The sequence below is a fragment of the Mesoplodon bidens genome (assembly GCF_964165515.1).
Source record: "Mesoplodon bidens genome assembly, chromosome: X".
Lineage (NCBI taxonomy): Eukaryota > Metazoa > Chordata > Mammalia > Artiodactyla > Ziphiidae > Mesoplodon > Mesoplodon bidens.
In genome coordinates, this window is record NC_138163.1 from 4,318,348 (window position 1) to 4,343,747 (window position 25,400).

At 45.1% G+C, this 25,400-nt stretch overlaps 1 protein-coding gene across 1 annotated transcript in view; it reads right to left on the reverse strand.

Annotated features, from left to right (window-relative positions):
* Positions 1–1,302: 1,302 nt before the first annotated feature.
* AFF2 (ALF transcription elongation factor 2) overlaps positions 1,303–25,400 on the reverse strand; it is a 504,257-nt gene continuing 480,159 nt past the window's right edge. Inside the window, exons 14-21 of the mRNA XM_081221467.1 lie at positions 23,719–24,002; positions 23,085–23,148; positions 20,272–20,408; positions 16,216–16,287; positions 15,085–15,178; positions 12,022–12,074; positions 5,837–6,027; positions 1,303–1,448 (exon numbers count right to left, since the gene is read on the reverse strand). Coding sequence (XP_081077593.1) covers positions 1,327–1,448; positions 5,837–6,027; positions 12,022–12,074; positions 15,085–15,178; positions 16,216–16,287; positions 20,272–20,408; positions 23,085–23,148; positions 23,719–24,002 — 1,017 coding nt within the window. The 3' untranslated portion in view covers positions 1,303–1,326. The remainder of the gene's footprint in view (positions 1,449–5,836; positions 6,028–12,021; positions 12,075–15,084; positions 15,179–16,215; positions 16,288–20,271; positions 20,409–23,084; positions 23,149–23,718; positions 24,003–25,400) is intronic.

Below are 25,400 nucleotides of genomic sequence, written 5' to 3' on the forward strand. Positions count from 1 at the left end.
ACCCTAGGGTGAAGCATTACCCCGAGACTCATTTTTTTGTTAAAAAATTAGCTACTACTTAGAGAGTTTGAAGTTTTCTTCGGGATTTTCATGGAAATGATTCAAGCTAATATAGACTTGACTAAAACCAGTGATTGTATTTCCGTCAAAAGCTAATGAGCCCCCCCAAAAAAAAAAGAAAAGAAAAAGGAAAAGAAAGGTAGAAGAAAACAGAAAGAAGTGAAAAAGAAATCCTGTAAAATAGAAAATGGGGATAATAATTGGGGAAGTCCAGATTTTAAAGCCACTAGGAAGCAAACTGTATATGATTACTTCTAGGTAGTGATAACTTGACTTTTGTTTCCAGAGGTTTGAGCAAAACACAATAAAAAAAAAAAAAACTCCTGCCAGTTGTGGATCCCGCCAACCAACTGCAAAAGAGGCAGAGGTGTGCATTCCCTGGACGGTTTCCAGACCCCTCCCGTCTCTCATCTCTAACACTGGAGTGTAGCGTTTTGGCTACTAGGGCATGCACTGAATGAACTGCCCTCCAAAGGAGAGCTTTACACAAAGAGAATGCTGGGTGAGGATTTACACTTCAAATCATGGAGTTCAAAAATATTTATGCCAGCTGATGCCTTAAAGTTGTCGACATCAATGTTGCCACTCCTTCTCATCCTTGAAGTTTTTCAAATAGGGAATCAGGAAAGGGATACTAACTAAAAAGTCCTCTGGCTGCATTTCAGAGTGGCATTGCCGTGCTCATTAATTTTCTTAAATTTGACTTTCTGATGTTGCTACATCTAACCAGTGGGTTTCGACAATGAAAATTCTCATCTGAAAACTGAGTCTGTGGGAACCACAAAAGTTTAACAAAGGATTCTGAAATATGTTCTTGTCTGGACAGAACAGTGCAGTTTGGGGAATGGCTATTGCTGAAAATTTGAATCTTTGCAGGTCCTCTGTGTCTGCGTTCATATATAGACACACACACACACACACACACATATATATGTATGTCTATATATGACATTCCGTTTCACTTCTCAGGAACCTGTTCTCACAATTGCTTTCCATTCTTTGTTGTGGATAGTGTGGACTTAAAACAATACTGTAGGGACTGTGTCATTCCATCAAGCACAAAAGGATGGTGGGATCTGTGAAATGCATATAAACTACTGAAAAATGACTAAGTGATAAAAGATACACTGCTCAAGGTGTAGTGTCCACTTACAATGACTTCTGTTTTTCACAGATATCAAAAGAAGCATAAAAACAAACATAATCAAAGAGAATTTTCCCAAATGAGTGGAGTTCCACCAGTGCTGGAGATGGGGGCACACCCCACTACAACAAATGGGCGTCGATGCGCAGCCAGCACAGTCCCTGGCGAACGTAGCGGACGAGATTGGTCATGCTGCTGTGCTGGGTCAGGGGCCCCATCAACGTGTCCAGATCGCCAAAGAATTCTGAAAATCAGAGCAGACCTCGGTCAGGCCTTTGAACGATAGCAGGACCACAACCACACGGGCGTTGGACAAGTTATCCGTTGTTCATTCATTCATTCATTCGACACAAATGTCCAGAGTACCTACTAGGTGACCCAAACTCCATATGGATAACAAGCTCCATTATTTTAATCATTTGTTAGCGCCCCAAGCTCCACAGCATAAATCAAGTCTGTATTACGGTGGTTAAGAAAACAGAAATTCATTCAAACCTGTTAATTCATAGTAAGTTTTTTTCAAATCACCATATATTTTCTCAGATGGCAGATTCTAAAAGTACATTACAATCCTGTGGAGGTTTGTGAGACACATACACACACATATCACAGTATGCATATATTACCTATAAAATATATTTGTCTATATATTTATATATGTTTATAGAAACATATATTTGTGTATTGAAAATATACACATAAAATTACATATCTAAAATAAAATGTATCTAAATATATTTTATATAAAATATGGAATTTATATTTTTATATATTATAAATTTATAGTTAGAAAGGGGTCTTTATACACAAAATGGTAGGGAGCCATGGTCTATATGATACCAAGCTGTTTTTCATTCTCTGCGTTATGGAATTGAAAATATTCTCTTTTCCTTTTGTCTAAATGAACTGAGTATCGATGTTTCTTGGCTTGACGTAGATACAGCTGGTGAGCTTAGACAGCCATTAGCGCCATCGGCCTCTAAGGCCAGATTAATGTCTAGGAGGCATCTGATTTGTTAAGTCTTATTCCTTTAGGGAAGGAAAATGACCTGTAAGGATCTGTCGCATAGCACTTCCCCCTGCCCCCCGGCACACGGATGGTAAGACTGCCTGGCCGATTCCCTTCCAGCTGACTCGAGGAAGGAATGGTACTGAGGCCCTACTACTAAGCAGTGGGACCAGAGTCTTAGACTGTCTGCTTTGGGGCGGGGTGGGAGGTCTGTGGGAAAAACTCCATGATGTCTAGAAACCAGCTAGGCTTCCCCCTTGTACGTCTGTCTGGCACTGCGTTGATCTCGGTGAGGAGGAAGCTCTTGGGCGTCCTCTTCCCTCAGCCACGAGGAAATCACTCCTGTGCTGGCTTGGGGGGAGGAATCGTGCTGGGGGGAGGGGCAGGCACTGGAGACTACCTTCAAGTGGTTGGGATGCTCTCCTGCCTTCTTGGAAAGCAATTGCCATGCGTGGGTTATGTGTGCTTGATTGCCCAGCAGATGGCATTTCACTAAACAATGCATTGATTCTTCACGTTATGTAGAACATATGGGCTCCTTCTCCGCCTATCAGCTTCATTTGATTATATGATACTTTTTAACCTGTACTATGCAATAAAAGTAATTTCTGCTGATAAAGGAGTAAATTACTTTGGGCATTGAAAACACTTTCTTCCGTAATACAATATTAAGGGAGATGTTAAAGGACCCAGTTGTTGTCGAGTGAATGTGAGTAGGATGTCCCCTGGATATTCTGTACAAAGTCTGCGGTGGCATTCTTTTTTTTTTTTTTTTTTGTGGTACATGGGCCTCTCACTCTTGTGGCCTCTCCCATTGCGGAGCACAGGCTTCGGACGCGCAGGCTCAGCGGCCATGGCTCACGGGCCCAGCCGCTCCGCGGCATGTGGGATCTTCCCGGACCGGGGCACGAACCCGTGTCCCCTGCATCGGCAGGCGGACTCTCAACCACTGTGCCACCAGGGAAGCCCCTGCAGTGGCACTCTTCATTGGGTACCCAAGTCACCATTTTAATAAGTATTTCAAGTCAGCAGCTGGGAAGGTAAGGAACCGGGCTTCTAGAACAAAGGCCAGAGGGCAGAATCAGCCCTATTGGCCCATTAGAGCACCAGAATCTTCTGCAATGAGCCATGTGCAGCTATACAGGTGGACAGACATGGGGCAGGTGTGGAGACTTTCCACTGGGACAGCCAACCTCCGCCACCTCCATTGCATGGTTGGGTGGAAAAAGATGCAGGTACATGGTGGTCTCCAGTGGGAGGCAGAGTACCCATCAAAAGGGAAGTGCCTCCGTTTCCCCATGTCTATGTAGACAAGACGGATGTGGGAAGAATCCCCCACTTTAAGCAGCTCAGAAATGACAAAGTGTGTGAAACTCAGGGCAGTAAACAGAAGATTCCAAACTAGGTCCTCTCCCCGGCCCCTGGTACAGCCCTAGGACCACACCAGTGGGATGCAGCATCTTTCTGCTGGTAGAGTGACAGAGTCATTTTGATTCAGTATTTGTCAGGGAATTGAACAACTCCTTGACACACTGTGCTAAGGCCAAGATGAGCACCATCTGAGCCAAACATCAGCCCAGCCACTACATTGCTCCTGGAAAGTTCTGTGGTTAATTTAGAAGGAATTACTTTAACAGATTTTGAAAATGGATGCAATTATGAAGGAAATCCATAAATATTGAACAGCTGTCCAGTTACCAGTACAAAATAAGACAGAGGAGAGTGGAGGCTGACAAGCTAGGCAAGACTTAAGATGCTTATGCCTTCATGAGCAATCTAGAACCCTTGGATTGGCCTGGTTGTCTGGGTTAGTTGTCTTTGGATTTCCAGAAGCCTAGGGAAGTGGACAAGTTAAGAACTGCCCATTACTCAGATAACTGAGGACAGGAGCTCACTGAAGGTTTCCAAGGACCCGTTGTTAATCTTGCCCTCTAGATGGGCAGTGCATCCTATAGGATAAAAGTTCACACTCTGAAACCAGACATTTCTCGATTCAATTTCTGCTTCCAATATGATGAGCTGTGATATCATGGGTGAATTTCTGCATCTCACTGAGCCTCTGTTTCTACAGCTAGGAAATGGGGCTAAATGACGCAACAAATGATAAAACAAATAGTACAGCGCCTGGCGTATAGAAATTACTGCATGAACACACAGAACCAACACATGCAAATAGCCCTAGGAGTCAGTGCAAGTTTAGAGCTGGGTCAAGGTGTCGGAGTCCCAAATTATGGAATATGCTTTGATAGCCACAGAATCTTTCAATTATATAGATATATCATCATATGGAGTAAGGAAAGAGAAAGAAATATTTGTAGGATTTCTACCTTGCACCTGATACTTTATGCTAGGTGATTTACACATCTTATTTTATTCCACCTATGTCTACCATCCTTCTGGGTAGTTTCATCATCATCCTATTATATCCATTCTAGAGATGGAAGCTAGGGAGTAGCTCACAGATTTCAGTAACTTGCCTGAGGTCACCCAGCCAGTGCCTGACAGGATTCAAGCTTAAATGATTAGGCTTCAAAATCTGCACCCTCTCTAGTTCCGTGGGACAGTTTCCCCGCCTGCTTAGCGATGCTGCAATAGAGATGCAGCCAGGAGGAGGGGCCGGTAACCCACGGGAACGCCCCTCTGCATCTAGGTAGCCTGCAGCCCCAGCCTGATTCCAAAAAAGTCCTGTCACTGTCTGGGACCCAAGCCCACTCCATGCAACTTACCATACCATGTCCCAGCAGGAGCCACCAGCCCATACGAGATGCTAATTCTTGCCTGTACCTAGCCAGATGTTTCTACAGCTCTAAACCACAGATCACCTCTTTGCAGTCTGATTCAGAAAGACCCACATCTGTCCTCACTTAGACTAGAGTGGGTCTGTCGCTGACTGCTGGGCCAGAATCACCAAAGTCAACTGAACGGCCAGGGCAAAAGTATGGTTTCTTTGAACTTCCCATCTTCATTAGGATAGGAGGCTTTGGGGTGAACCTGTGTGACAGCTAGGGTCACAGATGGCAGCATGAGTGGCTGAGGACCACTGACTCACCCTCTGGTGAAGCAGGGTCCTCCTCACATTTGTTTTGTAGCCAACCTCATGTGTTGCCATGAATAGGGCTCTGATCCTTCATCCCAGGTGTCAGTGGGTGAAAAACACTAGCTGAGCCTTGGCCCTGGCTTCTGATTGCAAGCCACACTGTCATGTACTCACTGGAGGTGACGATTATAACGAAGGTAAAAGGCCTTGGTTCAACCTCACCTCTCCAAAAAAAAAAAAAAAAAAAAAGCCAAGTGCCTTAATCCCAATTAACTTGCAAATCATTCTTTTCTCCTTTGCTCTGTTTCTCTGTATTGATCCTTACCATTGAGTGAAAATGTGAAACAGACATTTGCCAACACATCATAGTTCAAGTTAGTTTAAACTTTAAAGGAGAACTCAATCCTAGGCCTTTTTCACTCTCTCAGCAAAAACTGGTCACCACGTCAGCCCTGAGCTAATGCCCTCTTCCCTCATGTAGCCCTGGAAATCAGACAGAAAGAGGCCACTATGGAAAACTCAGGCCATTGAAAGCAAGTTGACTCCACCATGGCCCGTGAGCAATGGGTCGAGCAGAGCAGCATACCTTTATTCTCTCTTGTCAGTTTGTCGGCTATGTCCCAGTGTTCGTAGCCCCGTAACACGTTGCTAGTGATGTTGACGTGGCTGGCGGCCATGTGGTGAATGCGCTGGGGGATGGTGACCGGGCCGTTGTTACAGTTCCCCATTGCGTTGATGGGAGACACGTTGTTGAGAGACACTGGGGATGGAGTGTTTCTGGGGGATGGGAAGAGACAGGCTTTGTTAGGCTGCTCGGGAAGAGTGACAGCGGCGTTCTAGGGCTCCCTCATCACACTGGGACCTCATGAGGACGTGATTTGCCACAGTGAGTCTTAGCATGGTGAACATATATGAAGCTTGCTCTTGCATCCCACCGACTCCTCTCAGAGGACATCCTATAGCTTTTGCCAGCACAGTAGCTTTCTCTAGAGGCCCCAGCGTAGAGAGAACTTATTATCACCCTGTTCCTGCCTCATTAGACCAACCCACACAGGGCCACAGGGCCAGGCTGTAGAATGAGCCATCCTTCTCCTTTTCTAACTTTAAACACTGAAGTCTGACTGCCTTTGGCAACCATTGATGACTCCATGCACATCGCTACTTTGTTTTAAAATACCACAGAGAGAGCTGGGTGAATCTTTCTCTGGCATTAATTCTACCCACAAATGTAGCGCTTACTTTGAATACATCTAACAAGTCTTCTGATGTTCCAGAGAAAGCATCAGCTCAGAGCTATGATGATTTCTCTACCTGCTGCCAGAATGGATATTGGCACTTAGAAAAGACTTGATGTGCAATACTGGTCTCTTATCAAAGTGTTTTGTGGAAACCATGGTGACAGTTTGCTCCAAATACAGTCGCTACAATAAGCAAAGTGCAATCCTGAAAAGCCCCCCAAGGAGCAATACTAAGGAAGCTGGAAAAAGTAAGATTATGAATATCTCTTTAGGATTCTTTAAGAAGTGGCTACCGGATGGCTGTTAATGGCTGACAGTTTACCTGCACACGGGGTTGTAAAGAGAAGTTTTGCGAGTTCCTACTTTGGGCAGTACCAATGTTCGGAGGTAGATTTTTGTTTAATTCTTTAATACCAGCAACAAGAAGTCGCCGGCTGGCTGCACATCGCATGGAGGGTCAGGGACAGTCCCAAAGGCTGGGTGGCTGCCTGTGCCCAGGAGCAAGACCTATACACACCCCCAGCCTCCGTGTCCTCATTCAGCCAGCCTTCGAACGACTGCCCATCATGAGGCGCCCTTGTCTCCCTCCCTCCCCTGTACCAGCCACCTGTTGGCAACTACCTTTCCAGGGTGGCTGTATTTCTCAGAGCCAATCCCTGCTCCCAGAACAGATGCGCACCCTGACAGGCTGCATACACAGAGGATTTGGGGGAATAGCAATCACCACGTACCAAAATGCCAAAGAGGGGCTGACTCAGTCTGGGAGCAACTCAACTGATGCACTCGCATGAGACTCACGCAGGCTGTGCCTACAGCCACGGGAGGGCATTGGTCCATTTCCGCAAACAGAGTATGTCTTCTGGTATGTTCTGGTATGTTCTGGTATGAGGGGGAAAGTGGATCCTCTGCGCAAGTGCTCTGCACTCATGTGATGGAAGAGGGTGTGAAGGTTTTCCTGCTCTGTGTATAATTTCTGAGATGTTTGATACTTCTTGATGGAAAGATTTACTTTCAAGGCGGGCTGTGGTCAGGGCAATGGTTAAACTCAGGGACCTGGGCACAGAAGTGTTAGCAAAAAAGCAGTGAATGCTGGAGTTTTTTGTCATGGCAGGTTGCAAATGCCATTTTCTAGTCTCTTCCCCCCAAGTGGTGGTCATTAACCCGTAAATGTCAATTTACGGCCAGAAAGGAAGACGCCCTCATTTGTAACCTCTAGAGAAGACTGCAAAGGTGTCAGTGTCACAAATGTTGAGAGGGGGACCGTGTGGTGCTGGGAAAGTTCTGGAATCCCAGGGACTGGGACTCTAGCCTGGCCCTGCCTTACGTACAATTGCCGTGTGCTCCCGAGCCCCCTCCCCTCGCTGGACCTTCCCTGGACTGCAAGAAAAGGCTGGATTTAGTGATTTCCAATCATGTCCAGAAGTCATAAGGGGAAACAAATCACCTCTGTTTATCTCCTACATCCTGAAAAGGCCTTTTCAGTTTATAACGCTGAAGAGCCATTGAGGGACTTTCTTTCCCTTCCACTCGGCGCTTTCTTTTAAATAATCAGCAGTGGAGGCGAGGAGAGCGAGGGCATGCGTTCGGTTTTGGTCATGACTGACCTGACACGAGGCTCTGTGAGCTGACCTTGCGCGGAGCACGGCTGCATACCCTGCACACAGCATCAGATGCGTGAAATCCACAAATCCAAACTTGCCTAAGACACTGTGCCTCTGGCTAAAAGAGGGCTGTTGCCGCGCTCATCTTGGTGTGCCTCCAACTCCAGCTTGGCTCTCCCCACAGCTTGGGCTTCGTCGTTCAGTTCTCCCTCTGTGCATCTGCTTCAGATCTGGTGCTTTTCTTCACACGTCCATGGCACGTGGCCATGAGTGTGTACACACCAGCACAGGCTTCCGACCACTCACAGCATAAGCGTGCTGGGCCTCCACCATGTTCCCTTGCCTCCTAACCACACTCACCCCCTGCTGTTCCTGGTAATCACTAGTCATGTCCCCATTGGAGGTGGTGGCGGTGCCTGCGCGTGGAATGCACTTCCCCAGGGATCTGCATGGCTCGCTCTCCCATCATCCTTCCCTAATGTCCCTATTCAGGATCTTCCTCCCCCATGCCAAGCAGCCCTTTCTATCCCCCCTCCTTGTTTCGCCTTCCTCTATGATGTTTATTATCTAGCATATGCACTCTTTTTGTACTGTCTTTCTCTTCCAAAAGAATGTGACCTTGAGGAGGGCAGGGATCCTTGTCTATTTCATCCAGCGTCATTCCCAGCATCTACAACAGTGCCTGGTGCACATACTATGTACTTAATACCAGTTAGATAAATGAATGGATTACCTTCCAGCCATCCCTCTGTTATTATGTAGTATCCACTACATATGAGGTGCTCTGGGGAGGGAAGAAGAACAACATACAGCAGCACATGGAGGGGGTATACGTTTGTAAAGTGCCTGGCAGAGTGTCTCATACACAGTAGGCATGCAATAAATATCTGGTGAATAAAAGAATGAACAGCCCCTTATTGAAACGGGCAAATAGTCTAATGGGGAGGAAAATCCATTGAATTCTGGCAATCTAGGCTAAATGCCAAAAGTGAAGTGTAGACCAAGAGCTGTAGGAGTTCTGGGGGCGAGATCACTTACGTTTTCCAACTCAAAAAGGTAACAATGACAACAAAACATGGCAGTGGCAGTAGCCACTATTTGTTAAAGTTGCTGTGCACCAAGCACAGTGCTCTGGGCTTCCCCGATATTATCTCTAAGCCTTGTGACAACTCTGTGGGTGAGTTTCTGCCACCACTGTTTCACAGATGGCAAAAGGGCTCAGAGAAATTCAGCTCCTCTTTGAGGGTCATATAGCAAATCGGCCGAAGGGCCAGGATTTGAAAGCAGGTCTGTTTTCCTCCAAAGTCCACTCTCCTTCCATTCCATCAAGTTACCTCAAAGTCCTACAGTCCCTCTACTAAAGGATTCACCTGACTTGGGTGTCCATCTTGACCCTCACCCTTGAGTCCACATTGGCTTGTTTCTACCACTCTCCCCAAGCTCATGCCGTGTTCACGCAGGCACAGCCCTCCCTAATCTTGGGGAGAAGTTTTGCTTGATGGGAATGTTCCCTGCAGTGACCACCAAACTCCTCACATCTTTTTGTTGGCCAATGTCCCAAACATGTGGAGATATCTCTTCTCTTCCAACTCTTTCAATATGGTACCCACGGCCACCTGTCTACTGAAAGAGTTCTTCTAAAGGCCTCAGATGGCCTCGTTCTTTCCTCCTTCCATAGCCTTCCCAGCCTTCTTTCTTTTTATTCTCTCTGGGTGACATCTGAGACTGCTGCCCCGCCCTTTTAGACTCTCCATAACATGGTTTCCATGACTCTCTGTGGAGGTCAAAAAAGCTGGTGCACCACCTGTTTATGGCCTGTGAGCTATGAATGGTGTGAAAAGATGGACATTTGCAATCAATTGGATGAGCGAGAATGCTACCTTTGAACCCCAGTGACGCAAAATGTTATTTTTTCAAAATTCCATTCCTCTCCTGAAAAGACTTGTATTATAAAACTTGTACTTAACTGCTATTATATTCTGAATTTCATCAGTAAGATGTTTGTGGAAACTTGTTTTCTCTTATATTCTCTTTACATGACACCCTCGGTTTTGCCTCTGGGCTGGCAAAGCCCCAAATATGTACTATCTGGCCCTTTGTAGAAAAGGTTTGCCGACCCCTGCTCTATATCAAGCGGATTTTTCTTCTCCTTCTTCCAACTGCTTCTTCACGGTCAGGGTCAGAGAAGGTTGCTTCTGGAAGGCATCGTGAGAGGTCTGGTGTGGGGCCGGCTGTCATCATTCGCTGGGGGAAGCAGGCTATAGTGTTGCTGGCAGACAAAGAAGCCCTCCCTGACCACCCACAGAGGCCCGCACTCTCTTTTTCTTGGGTGTCTGCAGAACTTTGTTCATACCTGTCAGCCCCCTCCACTGGACTGCGTGCTTCTCGAGTGCAGGGAGCCCTTGGAAGTCCGCTGCGTCCCAGGTCTCTTGTAGGGAAATGTACCCAAAGTATTTGCTGAATGAATGGGCTGTAACCCCTGGGCGGCGGTTTTGAGTTGCCTCATTCAAAAGCTCTCTGGACTACCAAAGGGAGTGTGCTTTCTTCAGACAGAAGCTGCTTTAAAAATCATTTCGGGAGGCTTTTAATGTGACTTCACAAGCTTAGAATGTGTTTGAGTTCTTTCGTTGCAGAATTAAAAAAATTTTTTTTCCCAATGATCCTTTAATGGCTGCTTACCTGAATTTGCCCTTGCTTTACTCCGTGCTCAGTGAAAATAGCTTTCTCTGGGCCTTTCAATAGTTATTTTTATTTTCTGAGCTTCCAGAGAGAAGCGTTCTTTCACTTTTGTCCGTCAGTATAAGAGTGAGACCTAATTCAACAGTTTGAACGGTACTTCCTTTCAATACAGTAATTGAGTTAACACGTAGTTTTTAATGGATCTGTTCCCTCACTCTGAATGTTTTTATGATCTTAGAGTTCACAGTCCCACTGCTTCGGGAGTGTGCTTTAAACTATAAAGTGGCAAAGGAGACTATTTCACTGTTCAAGAAAGTGTTTTGATCAGAGATATAAGAATTTTGAAATGATGAAAAATGGGGAAAACCCCCCAGCTCTTTGTTAAGGTATACATCCACTGTTGGGAAGTGGGCTTGGGGTGGTGAGGGAGGTATTGGAATCACAGGAGAAACGGATGCTCAAGCAGTTAAGTGTGGGCATGTAGCCAGTTCAGGGCTGAGACAGAACTAGGATTCCAAGTCGCCCCCTGAAAAGGAACCTGTCTTCATATGAGCCTCCGATGTCACTGGGTCCGGCCCTTTCATTGTAGAGAGAGGAAGGGGCTCTCTTAGTTTACCCTGGGAGCTAAGGGCAGCTTCTGGCCCACGTCAGCTGGTTTCCCAGCTCCTGCCCTACTGCTGGAGGGCTGAGTTGCCCCGAGCAGATAGGGCTCTAAGGACGGCCGCAGAGTGGGTGAGTTCACTGAGCCTCAGACCAGCAGTAGAGTAGCTGCTTTTACATTTTAGGTCAGGGTATTTTAGTATTAATATAAAAATCATCATGAAGGCTCAGATAATTGGCTGACGAAGTGCCTTCACATTTTCAGCGCTATTATGCCTCTGGTTTTATTAAAGCACTTACCATATATCAATGAATATTTCATTGGTCTTTCATTAATGAGTGAATCATTGAAAAATCACTGCAGTGGAGGTAACTTTACCCTCCCCGAGATGGCATGGTGCTTGCCATCTCATTAACTGATATTTTTATGGCCGTCATTTGGCTTAAAGATCAAATAGTGAAAGAAATTTGGAATCACATCATGTTAAACTTTCCTGTCCTGCTATTAGCTGAAACCTGACTAGAATTCTGTGTGCACCAAAATTACTGTAGATTCAGAACTGACCTTTCCACCTGGGGTTGTCAATACCCAATATCTGGGGTCTATTCAATCGCTGATTTTCATGAAAAAATAATTTTCCGAAGATACTTACTTTCCATTGCCTACCCATGGAGATGGTATCTGAGCGACTTTTGAAGCGTTTTGCTAAAAGAGAGAAAGAAAGAGGGAAATGAGGACATCTATCTTGTGTTTTATTAATTCAGAAACAGATGGAAGTGTGATTTCGAGTACATTAATATTGATTGCAGCATTTCGGGATGCCTCCTGTTTCCTTACCAGAGCTGGAATGTATGTGTACGTCAGCACACCACGATGCGCACTCGATGAAAATAGCTGGTTGGGATAATTAGTGGGCTCCAATCAGGACCATGAAAGTCACTTGATGAAAGATCTTATATACTAAAAGGCCCAGTGAAATCAGACTCAGTTCTCCAAGAAGTGGTTTAATTATCCTCATCTGAAATTTATTCTGCAAAACAAGCTCTTCAGAGTACAGACAAGCTTTTCACCTTTAGCTCCAGTTACAAACTTTTTCCCTGGGATGCAAGGTAGGATGTCATTTCTGAAATCCCAGGAACTCTCCAGGACCAAGCAGCATTTGTGTGTGTGTGTGTGTGTGTGTGTCTGTGTGTGTGTGTGTGTGTGTGGTGGTGGTTTTCCTTGTTTAGCAGTGCAACTGGCCCAGGGCTGCAGTGCAGTGGAGCACTAAACAATCTTTTCCCTCTGATGGGCTGGTTTAAAGAATGGGCCTCCTCAAAAAGGGAACCCCCCTACACTGTTGGTGGGAATGTAAATTGGTGCAGCCACTATGGAAGACAGTATGGAGGTTCCTCAAAAAACTAAAAATAGAACTACCATATGATCCAGCAATCCAACTCCTGGGCGTATATTTGGAGAAAACCATACTTTGAAAAGATACATGCATCCCAATGTTCATCACAACACTATTTACAATATCGAAGATATGGAAGCAACCTATGTCCATAAACGGATGAGTAGATAAAGAAGATGTGGTCTATATATACAATGGAATATTATTCAGCCATAAAAAGAATGAAATAATGCCATTTGCAGCAACATGGATGGACCTAGAGATGATCATACTAAGTGAAGTAAGTCAGAAAGAGAAAGACAAATACCAAATGATATCACTTATATATGGAATCTAAAATATGACACAAATGAACTTATCTATGAAACAGAAATGGACTCACAGACATAGAGAGCAGACTTGTGGTTGCCAAGGGGGAGGGGTGTGTTGGGAGTTTGGGGTCAGCAGATGCAAACTAGTATGTATAGGATGGATAAACAACAAGGTCCTACTGTAGAGCACAGGGAACTCTATTTGATATGCTGGGATAAACCACAATGGAAAAGAATATGAAAAAGAATGTATATATGTATATAACTGAATCCCTTTGCTGTACAGCAGAAATTAACACAACATTGTAAATCAGCTATACTTCAATCAAATACATTTAAAAAAAAAGAATGGGTCTCTGTTTTAGTGGCGGTACACTTGTGGAGCACAGGAAAACCTGATACTCAGCACCACCCCATGTGGACAGTGATGCACTCGTTATAATGGCCTCACCAGGTGGGAGCCTCCAGTTTTGAACCTCAAAGAAGCTCAACGCACTGCCAGAGGAGTGAGTTACTTAACGTCTGTTTGGTATCTTGCAATGCCTTGAAAGCTACACAGGACAGGCCGCAGAGGACAGATGCTGGGGCTGGGGCTCAAAGCGCGACCACAGGATCAGCATCCGCATCAGCATTGCCTGGGAACTTGTTAGAAATGCCCATTCTTAGGACCTGCCCCAGACCTACAGCATCAAGACGCCTTTCCACAGCCCAGGCTGACACTGTAGACATACGGTCGTGGGCAGCTGCTACATTTGACCATGTTCACCTCCACAAGCACTGGCTTTATTATGGCCACACCACATGAGAGCTGGGGAACATGCTCCTTTTCCCGAGTCGGTGTCCTCACACAGCTGTGCACCCTCTCTCACCTGGTTCTGATGTTTGAGGTAAGGTCAGGATTTGATTCATTTCAAACAATTGCCTTGGTGCAACTGAGCCAAGTGGTCTGATGAACTTGGCAAAAAAATACTACTGCTAAATAAATCAATAAAATTGTCCTTTTCCTTTTAAGACCTACCCAACAGGAGCCTTGAGCCCCCTCAACTCTAAGACGTGACCAGTGTTATGGAGGTAGAAGCCACAGAAGCTCCAAGGACCCTCAAGCCAGTGATACCCGGCACAGTGGCCAGGCCTAGCTCCAGGCTTGGAGTTTTCATTCGGGCTCATTCCCGCATTTTGGCATTGTATCTCATGGTTGAAATATGTTTTGCTTGCAGATTAAAAACTTCAGGGCTTCCCTGGTGGCGCAGCGGTTGAGAGTCCACCTGCCCATGCAGGGGATGTGGGTTCGTGCCCCGGTCCGGGAGGATCCCACATGCCGCGGAGCGGCTGGGCCCGTGAGCCATGGCCGCTGAGCCTGCGCGTCCGGAGCTTGTGCTCCGCAACGGGAGAGGCCACAACAGTGAGAGGCCCGTGTACCGCAAAAAAAAAAAAAAGAAAAAAAAAGAGGAAAAAAAAAAAAACTTCAGCTCCCTAGACGATGCATTTGTTTATTTATTGTTTGTTTATTTTGGCAGCCAAAGCAATCAGCTGTCTTCAAGTTCAACCACTGTCCTCCAAGACTCCCCATGGTCAAAGGGGGTGTGGCTATCCCCGCAGAGCCCAGGGTGGCTACAGTGACTTCTCTCACTGCCGAGAAATTTCTAGGCTGGCATCTCATGTAACACGAGACCGGCCATAGCCATGGCCACAGCTCCAGCCGCCTCCTCTGGCGGGTCCGCTGTGCAGGGTGGGCAGAAGGCATAGCCCCCCCGACTGCAGCTGGGAAGCTGCCCGGGGCCATTTGTTCAGTCCAGAGAATCATCAGGGGATTGAACTATTGTACCTTCTCTCTCTGGAATCAAATCAAACCTAAGCTCTCTGCTGAGCCCCAAAGGAGAGGTGGGAGGAGCCAGGACGAGGAAGGTTAAGCCTTTGGCAGAAGCAACCTTGACATTTAATAACATGCCTGCCATGTCTCATTAGTGATTTAATCACCCGGGGCCTATAAATTATACCAAATAAGGATTACCTTAAAATATTCCATCAGTGATCTGGAGTACTTCATGGCGTGGTCCTTCTTCAGTTTGAACATCCTCAGGTAGAGAAGTGATAAGCATCGGTAGCTGTGGTGATGAGGAAAGGACCGTGTTAATGCCAATGCTTAATCAAACCTATAAAACTAAAAACTGATTCCTATTTTGCAGTTACTCTCCTACGGTTACTGAGGAATATAAGTGAAAAAAGAAAAAAAAATTAAAAAGAAGGAGTAAGCATAGCACAGGGAACTATACTCAACATCCAGTGATAAAGCATAATGGAAACCAATATGAAAAATAATATATATAGATGTATAACTGAGTCACTGTGCTGCACAGCGGAAATTAACACAACATCGTAAATCAATTACACTTCAATAAAATTTTAAAAAAAGAAAAAAAGAGTTAACAAAAGGTGGAAGAAGGAGGCCGAATGTCAAAGTCGGGGAGCTATTTTAAGAAGCTACGCTGATGACTTTGAGGACGGACGAAGGGGCCATGAGCCAAGGAGTGCAGGTGGCTTCTAAAAGCTGGAAAAGCCCAGGAAGTTGATTCTCCCCTAGAGCCTCTGGAAGGAATGCAGCCTCACTGACACTCTGATTATAAGCTTGTGAAACACATTTCAGACTTCTGACCTTCAGAACTGTAAGATAATAAATTTGTGTCGTTTTTATAAAAACAGAAGATGGGGCTTCCCTGGTGGCACAGTGGTTGAGAGTCCACCTGCCGATGCAGGGGACACGGGTTCGTGCCCAGCCTGGGAGGATCCCGCATGCCGTGGAGCGGCTGGGCCCATGAGCTATGGCCGCTGGGCCTGCGCGTCTGGAGCCTGTGCTCCGCAACGGGAGAGGCCACAACAATGAGAGGCCCGCGTGCGGCAAAAAAAAAAAAAAAATCAAAAAAAATAATAAAAAAAGAAGGGGTAAGCATTAAAATCCCATCTTGATAAGGGTATAAATTCGGAGAGTAAATGTTTAGTCAGCGACTGAAGAAATCCACCAGTTAGCCTTCCAGAGTTTAATGGGAAACAAGAAAAATGATCTGGGGGTAAGCAGCTTAAGTTGACTTTTCAAATCCTTCTGCAACATGTCAGCTGTTTCCTGGTGGTTCTCCAGGAGGCTTACCATAGTACAGCCAGCTTTTTGTCCCCATCCGAAGCCAGGGGGCTTGCAAAGTTCTTCAGCCTCATTGCATACCTTTGAAGAGAAAGGACAAGCTCAAGTGGAATCCGTCTGACCCTTCAGAAAGTCCCAAAGTCATTGGTGTTCTCGTCACCTAAATGCACTAGCCCCACATTTGCTCTGGGTGTTAGGACTGAGAAGGGCATGTGGGCAAAAGTGTGCTTTCCTGAAAATGTATACAAGATGACGACCACAGGAGTGTCACGATGGCACTGCTGTGACAGTGGAAGCTAGCTCTGGAGAAGCCAGCTATATCCGGAGCCCACGTTCCAGAATAGTGCTGTGGAACTACTGTGGGTCTGGCGTGTGTATAAATGCTGGCAAAATACTGTTTCTAAGAACATTCTACTTAAACAATATTATTGGCTTTCAATGAGACGTGGACACAAAAGTCAGTTTCAGTTGAGTTTTTGACAGATGAGGTAAATAATAACACAGCTGTGTCTGACCTGAGTGTACGGAGGCCTCCATCACACAGTTACAATAGCTGTGTGTTTCTAATGGCTCAGGTATGAAACATATTCCTCTAGGAAGTGTTTTTTTTGGTTGTTTTTTAAGGGAGGTACATTTCATAGCAGGTAAAGGTCTGAGTGCCCCTAATTTATGGTGCTTGTATATTTTGTCTTTCTATTCTCTTTACTCATTACTGTTCCACACCGGGGAGATCAAAGGTTGAGTAAGTTCCCCTTATTTTTCTTCGAGCTGAGCAGATTCCATTCTGGGCATTTAGACTCTTGAAAATCAATTCATTGCATAAAATCATTGTCTGAAAATCAATTCATTGCATAAAATCATTGTCTGAGCTTTAATGCAATTTCACAGGCACTCGTGGTGGGATAAGTAACAGAGTTCAGTGTTGCAGAGGGAAGTTGAAGATGTGCAGGCAGCCCCGACTAGCTCTCGATTACGAGAAGGCAAGGGTGAGCCCGCACCTTCAGCAGCCTCCCCGGAACACCGGTGCCCTCATCACTCTGCTCTCCCCAGTTACTGCCCCAGTTGTGTCCAGTGAACATTTTCCAGCAAAAGGACCCACGCAGTTGATGTGGGTCCCTCCTGTTGTTGCCATATTAAGCAAAAAGGCTTCTTATGATGTCATAAATCTGTCTTTGACAGATGGATCACTGAAATGTCAAGTCATTGTGATGCCCCACTTGTCTTCCCAAGTATATGTCTATTGCAGATTCCCAAGGCTCAGAGCAACCATAATTACTTGAATGAAAAAAATGGGGTCCTCCCTCTGCAGCCAGCATACCGTCAGGGAGAGGGTAATAAAAATCTCTTCAACATAAAATTACGCTACTCAAAACCATGTTCCTATTACAGTTACCCTCTAATTGCAGCCACTGTTGAAGTGCCTTGATAGTGGAGTTCCAATGGCTTACATGGGCCAGAAGACTTAGTTGCTTTAGCCCATTTTATTCCCAACTGAAATTTCTCTCCAAAAAAAAATTATACACACACATATACTAGAAAATGTGAAGTTCTACATATATAGAGGACATACAAAGTAGTGCGTGTAGAACTGGTAAAATCTGGGAGAAAAAAGACCTGATGACATCTGAGTAAGGCAGGTGGACTGTAGCAATGTCCTTGTCCTGGCTGTGATCTTGGACTAGACCTACGTTAGATGGGGGGAAACGGGGGGGGTGGGGGAGAGGTACACAGGAACTTTCTGTGTCATTTCTTATAACTGCATGTGAATATCCAATTATCTCAAAATAAAGGTTCAAAATACTGACTTAAAAGTGAATGGCTATAAATTCTCCATTGACTTTCACCAGGTTCCACTGAAAATATACTCCTATGGGGAGTAAACTATCACATCATGTACAAAAGCAACTGTGCTTAGACAAAAAGAAAAATATTGTAAACAATAAAGGAAAAAGAAGTGTTTTCTAATGGAAATAAATATCACTCAGCGATTCACATGGCATTTTTACCAAAAGTGAAATTTGATGTTTTGCTTTTCTATTTAGAGAGCATGTGTTTTCCTAAAAGAAAAAAATATATATAGAGAGAGTGAAAACACCCATAATCTCACCCCCAATTACAGATATGACCTTATTTCCCTTCCAGGTTGGTCCACATGCAGAAACATGCTTTTCGTGGTCAGAAATGCAATGTGTCTATAATTCTGTGGCTTGCTTTTACTTTAACATCATATTATAAACATTTTCGTGCAGCTACATAGTCTCCATCATTGTTGCATTTCAATGGCTGCAAATCATTCTGTTGAGTGTACTGCGATGTAATTAATTACCCTTCTACTGTTGATGATTTGGTTTGCTTCTAATTGGGTGCTATAATATAGGCCAAACTGAACACTGTACAGATAACTCGTTCTCCTCTTACAAGTCTTTTCTTCAGTACAGAAAATTCAAATTTCTGGAAGTTGAATTACTGGCTCAAAAGATATGAATGCTCACTTGTATAGGTTTTCCTACACAATACCAAATTGCCCTCAATTTACAAGGATCAATTTCCATTCCCATCAACAGCATGGAGGAGGCCCAGTTCACCATTATTTTGCGTATGTGCTAACACTAGGTATTAACATTTTTACATTTTCCTGTCAATTTAAAAAGTGCCTTGTTTTAATTTGCATTTGGGGATGAATAGAAGGCATGGCTTTTCTGCAGGTTTGTTCATTAAAGTTTCCCCTCCATTTTGAATCCTTATCGTTTCTGCCAGGATTTTCATCTTGTGCATCTTTGAAAACTGCAGGCAGCCTCGTATAGACACTGAGAAATTAATTTCCCCTTGAAAGCTACAAATGGCAGTGGTGGCTTTCACAGAGCATAACGTAAGTCTGAGAGATACTTTATATACTTCTCAGAGCAGCGAAAAGCCAAAGATGGCTGCCTGGCCTGTCAAGGTAAGGCTGGAACTTTCCTCATAATCTCCCTACTTTGGTGGCTTTAACTAAATCTTCTGATTCTATGTAACCATAGTTTTTTTTTTTCTTCTTCTTCTTTATAATGGCTCCCATTCTTCTGATCTTTTCAAATGCTTTCTTGGGAAAATATGCATGCTAAATCTGTCCTATGTCTGTCTGAAGGTTTAGGTACAAGAGTCCTCAGATTTGTAACAGTTTATTGCAGATTCAAGAACACAATAAAAAGCAGGCCTGGCATTATCGATTAATCAAGCCAGAGGTGGCTGGGATACAAGGACCTATCAGGTGAAGAACTGCTCACTCAATCAAAAGCCATGATGTAGTCCATCCTGCAAATGAGAGTGCTTATCCACTATTCAGAGGTAGAGGAAATTCTTGTACAAATACCTGCAGATTACTGGAAAGCACTAGAATGAATATCATTTCTTCTCTTTCCCCTTCTTACAAGAATTTTTTGATTACCCACAAACTCCACTGCACCAAGAGCAACAGGCCAGAAAATTTCATTCAAAATGCAAATGAAACCAATAATCTGTGCCGTTAATACACTCTTCTCTATTATCAACCTCATCTCTCCCCTCCCCCTGCTACCACCTTGACTGTCCCTCAAATTCCAGATGCATGGAACGTCTACTCCACAGCTGCGGCCTCCAAAGCTGGCTGTGTGTTGGAACAGTGCCCCTCCATTTTTAGTAACTGAGGCAGAAATTTTTAGAAAACATGGTTTATAACAGAAATCCCAATAGCACTGCTTTTTGTGAATTATAGAACTGCGCTTTGAAAAGACAAGTGTCCACGCCAAGCAGTGAAATGATGATACTTTACTCGCATCCACTACCTTTCCATTTTAATTTTATGAATATTGCAAATTGTAACACTCACGTTATAACCTCTGAAGGGAATAATTGATACAAGCAGTGTCCATCAGTTATAAATTTTCCATGACATGAATAAAATGGCAAGAACGAATTATGATGACTGCTAAGAAGAAGATGCCTTGGATGAGTCATTATTATGTGGAAGTGATAGTTCTCAAACATAGCAAGCAGCTTCTAATTATGACTGGAAAGAGCTAAGGAAGAAGGTAGCAGAAAGGCACGAACCTGAGAAGCTCCACTGTCTCAGAGTACATGGTGTACGGAGACTTGGCTTCCAGAGGGTTGCGCTCCATCGCGTTGCCACATTCGGTGAAGGACAGGGCTGCATCGGCATAATTCACGGCTTTGCCAAATTTATCAAACTGAAACAGGAAGAAGACTTGTCAACATGACGGTTCCTCTTCTCTCCTTCATCTAAAGCAGTGGTGTTCAACCTGGGGCAACTTTGCACTCCTCCCCCAGGGAACATTTGGCAATGTCTGGACACCTTTTTGGTTGTCACCACTAGGGATGGGGGGCATCTAGTGGACACAGGCTGGAGATGCTGTTCAACACCCCTCAATGCACAGGACAGCTCCCACAGTGGAGAACTGCCCAGCCCAACAGTGCCAAGGTTGACCTACGGAGGGGAACAATTAGGAATTTGTCTAGACAAGGATGTAACTGATTTCAGGTTCTATTGCCATGACATGGGGGCTGGTTGAGAAGAGAAAACTGCAGCCAAGGTATCATGTCTTTGTGGTATTCCTGTTGTTGTTATCTTTTTGGTGGACTGGGATCCAAATCACTGCCTCGACTAGTTTCTCTTGACTACATTTACTAGACTGGTCATCATAATGTCCTCTAGACAGAGCCGGCAATGAAACCTTGCTTTTTACAAGCCTCCTGGATAACTAACTCATTTAGTCTTTGCTTGGAACTCTAGATAAGCACATCATCCCCACCCCCGGGAGAAGAGTAACAAATGGATGCTATTGCCATGAAAAAGGGGAAGTTGCAGTGTGACTGTTGACGATAATCACATCACTTTCACTGTAAATGATGGTCTGAAATAGTGTGTCAAAAAGCCCCCAAATATAGCCCTACTAAATATTTTAGTTTAGTAAAATTTTATTGCAAAAGGTTTTAGCCCCGATAATGGTCACGATTAAACTGACTTAGACATACTGATTTCTTTTTTATGTGTAATGAATATTATATATGACACTTTTATAGTGAGTATTTTCTAACAGTATTTAACATTTTCAATTTTTGATAGCTGGATAGGAGAATTCCACTAATACAGAATTTTATGTGAAAGAACCAATAGAATGCAGATTGAGCTATTTTAATTTTCTTGTATACCTTTTATCAAAATATTTTCTATGCAACTGTGAAGGTTTCAATTCTCAAAACGGCAGAGTAGCTGTCTCTAGCAAAGGATTAAGTACATCTATAAAATGATGAGTTACAGGTCCTGCAGAATCTCTTGCTGTAAATGACTCTCTTTGCAATAAATGTTCTCCAGCTTTTATGTACTGCAGGAATTCTGTGGTTTCGTTTCTGTAAGCTGTTGTGGAAAAATATCGGTTTCTGCCCCATTCAAAGCGATTTTATGAAAACGTCCTTCTTCTCTTGCCTTACAAGATAATTTCCTTAGGTCATCTGACTCTGATTGGCTCTCCCCTGTGGAAATTAAGCTTTACATCCTGATTTTTGAAACTGACTTTTCATTTGCAAGCCCACAGCTGGAAGGATCCTTAAAGATCACCTGGCCCAAATCTCTCTTTTTGCAAAAGGAATAACTGAAGTCCAGAGAGAAGACTACATGGGCCACAGGGCCAGTTAGGGGCTTGAACTCCAAAGGAGTGCCTAGCTCTGGTGTAGACGTAAGCCAAGCAAAGACATCTTCCTCTAAATGAGTATTTCTCAACCTTTTCTTTTTTTGCTATCATTCCTTCCCACCCCCACCCACCACCGAGGGAGATTTTTTAGATTTTTTTTTCACACACCCCATGGAAATTTTAATACTAAAGACATACCGATTATCTCCTTATGTACCGTGGCCCTTTGGAGGGCAGTGGATGGTGGCCACGCGCAAGTCACAGCACAGAGACCGTCGTGGTCCTCCATTATAGCCCACCCAGTGGCAAACAGCACAGGGCAGCTAAGTCCTGACTGGACACAATGTGATGATGGAGGGTGTGATTTTTTTTTTTAACCCAGCGGAGTTGAACTGACACCTCTAATTATGCTGGGCTTTAGTCAAAGGTGAGGACCCTGAATTGAGGGCAGTGGCTCTCAACCTCGGCTGCACTTGGGAATCACCCGGGGGGAGCTTAAACACCCATGCCTGGGTCCCAGTGTCGGAAATTCTGATTCCATTTCTCTGGGGTGCAGCTTGGGCATCAGGGCTAGTTTAAAGCTCCCCAAGTGATCGTACCACATGATTGAGACCCCCTGTTAGGTGGCTCAGTCAATCAGATGACTCCCCATGCTCTCACAACCCTTGGAGGCAGTGAGGCCAAGTGTCGGGGGAAATCCAGAGAACAGAACTTCCTTTCTGTGTGCAGGGACCTAGGCTGGCTGTGGGCCTCACTCTGGAAACATGTCATCAAATGCAGCGAGGAGCTGAGATTTTTCTACAGACCTGAGTTTCCCAGAGCCAATGACTGAGGCCACTTAACTGGCTCTCAGCAGCCCTCTCCCTGCCCACACCAGTTCGGGTTTACTGGAATCCATGGGAGCTCCCACCTTCCCCAGGGCAGTTTCAAAGGTCATTTCAAAATCACTTGAAAGACAGTACAAGCCATTGAGCTTCTGAAGTTGGACCAAGGGGAAGAAGAATGGGAAAACCAAGAATGGGAAAACCAAGAATGGCAGGGCAACATGGCACCAAGACCTTGGGGAATCCCAGTGCTAAGGAATTAACCAGCTCCAATCTCTCTATGTCACAGCAGCAATGAAAAGGTTTGACTCGTTTGTAAAGTGCCTTGTTTGTTTTCCTTCAAAGCCTAATACCTGAATGGGAGGAGAGCAATGGGAGAAAGGAAACCTACCAGTGCATCAGCTTTGTGCTTCAGCTTCTTCGCCTCTTGCATGTAATAATCAGCGTTGTGAACCCTAAACAAACAAAACGAGCACGTTCAGAAAGCAATGTTTCATCTTTTCATTAAAAGACCGAATAGTCACAATTTTGGGGGGCTATAAATCCATTCCTATACAATGCCTTGAACAGGGAGGATGAATGCTTGTCATGCATCTAATAACCAAGCTTGAAATAGTCCAGTGAATGAAATCGGAAGTGCATAATGGCCCATTAGGATAAATACCCACATCCTCCAACCCCAACCATTCCAGCTGCCCAAACAGATCCAAGAGAACCTAGCTATAATTCTCTTTGCTGGCACACAGTTCTATCTGAGGACATGGGTAAGCAAGGAGGACCAAGCAAGCTGGGATTCAGCACCTGCCTTCGGAAACAGTAACAGAGCTCCACAATTAAAATGGGCCAGCGATGTTTCTCGATTGGGATAGAGGTGTGTGTGAGGAGGGGAGGAATCTACTTTCAAGGCTATAGGAGCTGCACTGCTGCCTCTGAGGCCTTATTTCGGGTGACACATGCACGGTGCTCAAAAAGCCATACTGCCCCCACCCCCGTTCACCACTCCAGAGAATCTTGGGACAACATACGAGTCATCAAAAGTGAGCTTGGGTCTCCGGACACTGGTAGTGCTGCTGGAAAGAACGGGCAGGGCCGCCCAGGATGTCATCTCCAGGTGACTGCTGTCCATGAGGCCAGTAGTGATGGTGGAGGTGATGGTGGAAATAGTAGTGGTAGTGGTGGTGGTAGTGGCAGTGGCCGTGGCAGTGGCCATGGCAGTGGCGGTGACAATGGCAGTAGCAGTGACAGTGGCAATAGCAGTGTTGGTGACAGTGGCGGTGGCAGAGGGTGCCTTTTTTGGAGTGTCTCCCTCCTGGGAAAAAGGAGGACAAAGAATTTCCATTAGGTCCAGATTTTTAGAGCATCTTTTCATAAATGCTTTGCATGTCAAGCACACTAGAAAATGAGACGAGAGAAAAGAAAACAATGTACACAGCTGGGGGATACACAGGTGACCCTGCTGTATGTCATGAACTCTGGGAATCACCAGCTTTTGTTCTATGATGACACCAAACCCCAAGCTAGTCACGTGATGTGACTACATAGCTCCATCATCCCAGTGAGACAGTCATTGGTGAAGGTCTAAATCCAGTCGGAGATGTGAGGGGGGAGGGGAAGAATGGGAAAGGGAGGGAAGGCTAGAGAGAGGGAGAGAGAGAGAGATTATCATCACCCTGACGTGTATATTTTTGATAAGGGAACCAGCCCAGAAACTTTCTCTAGGGTAAGAAAAGTAGTTACTCTGCAAAATGCCAGATCCAGGGCAGCAAAATGCCAGCACACCAGGCATCGCACTGCAACAGTCAGTACCCTGGGACCGAGGCTGAGGCTGCCTTTCCGTTCACGCGAGGGCTTGACTGCTTTCCTGCTAGGGGATGCCACAGGAGCACCTCTTCATTTCCAGGCCTTAGGAGAGTGAAAGCTCATCTGTACCAGGTCAAAAATCAAAGGAGTCAGAGACTGCTGAGTTCCACCCTGAACTGTCATTGCCATAGAAAGAATGGGATCCAGATGAGTGAAGTAGGTGGGAAGATTTGCAACGATGTGACACTCTGTGTCACGAGACCACTTGCCGTGTTCACACCGCTGACTCTGCCCCCATGCCCCACCCTGGCAACCGCGGGACGATCCTGACTGTTCTACCTCTGACGGTACTTGCCGTGGTGCCTGTTCCTCCTTCTCCTCTTCTGAGCTGGGATCCCTCTAAGGCTGGCATCCCCCAACGTTCATTCCTCAGCCCTTCTCTCTTGACCTTGACAGGATTTGCCAGTCTTGTGTGCACTGGCACAGATCTGACAATAAGCAAATAACTCCCCAAGGGAAACCTCCACCTGACCCTCTCTCTGATGCTCCTGCAGTGATCATTTCTGGAAAGTTCCACCAAGATGGCCCATCAGCACCTCAGACTGCTCTGAAACCAAACTTTCATCCAAACCAGTCCCCTTTTTCTGTGAATGGCAGGATGGTCTCCCCTGTCACCAAGGCTGGATTTCTCCAGGCTGGTAAGGGCATGGTGGTCACCCCTGGGCTAGGAGCATCAGAACCGGTGTCCTCCCCACCTTGCCTTCCATCTGAGCTGCTCTGCTTTAACCAGCTTTAGATATTGAAGTTCTGGAAATTATTTCATTTCAAAACGTGATCATGCTCCTGAAACTCTTTTTGAAAACCACTGCTCTACTTCATCCCTTATTTCTCCTTCTCCATCCCCGCC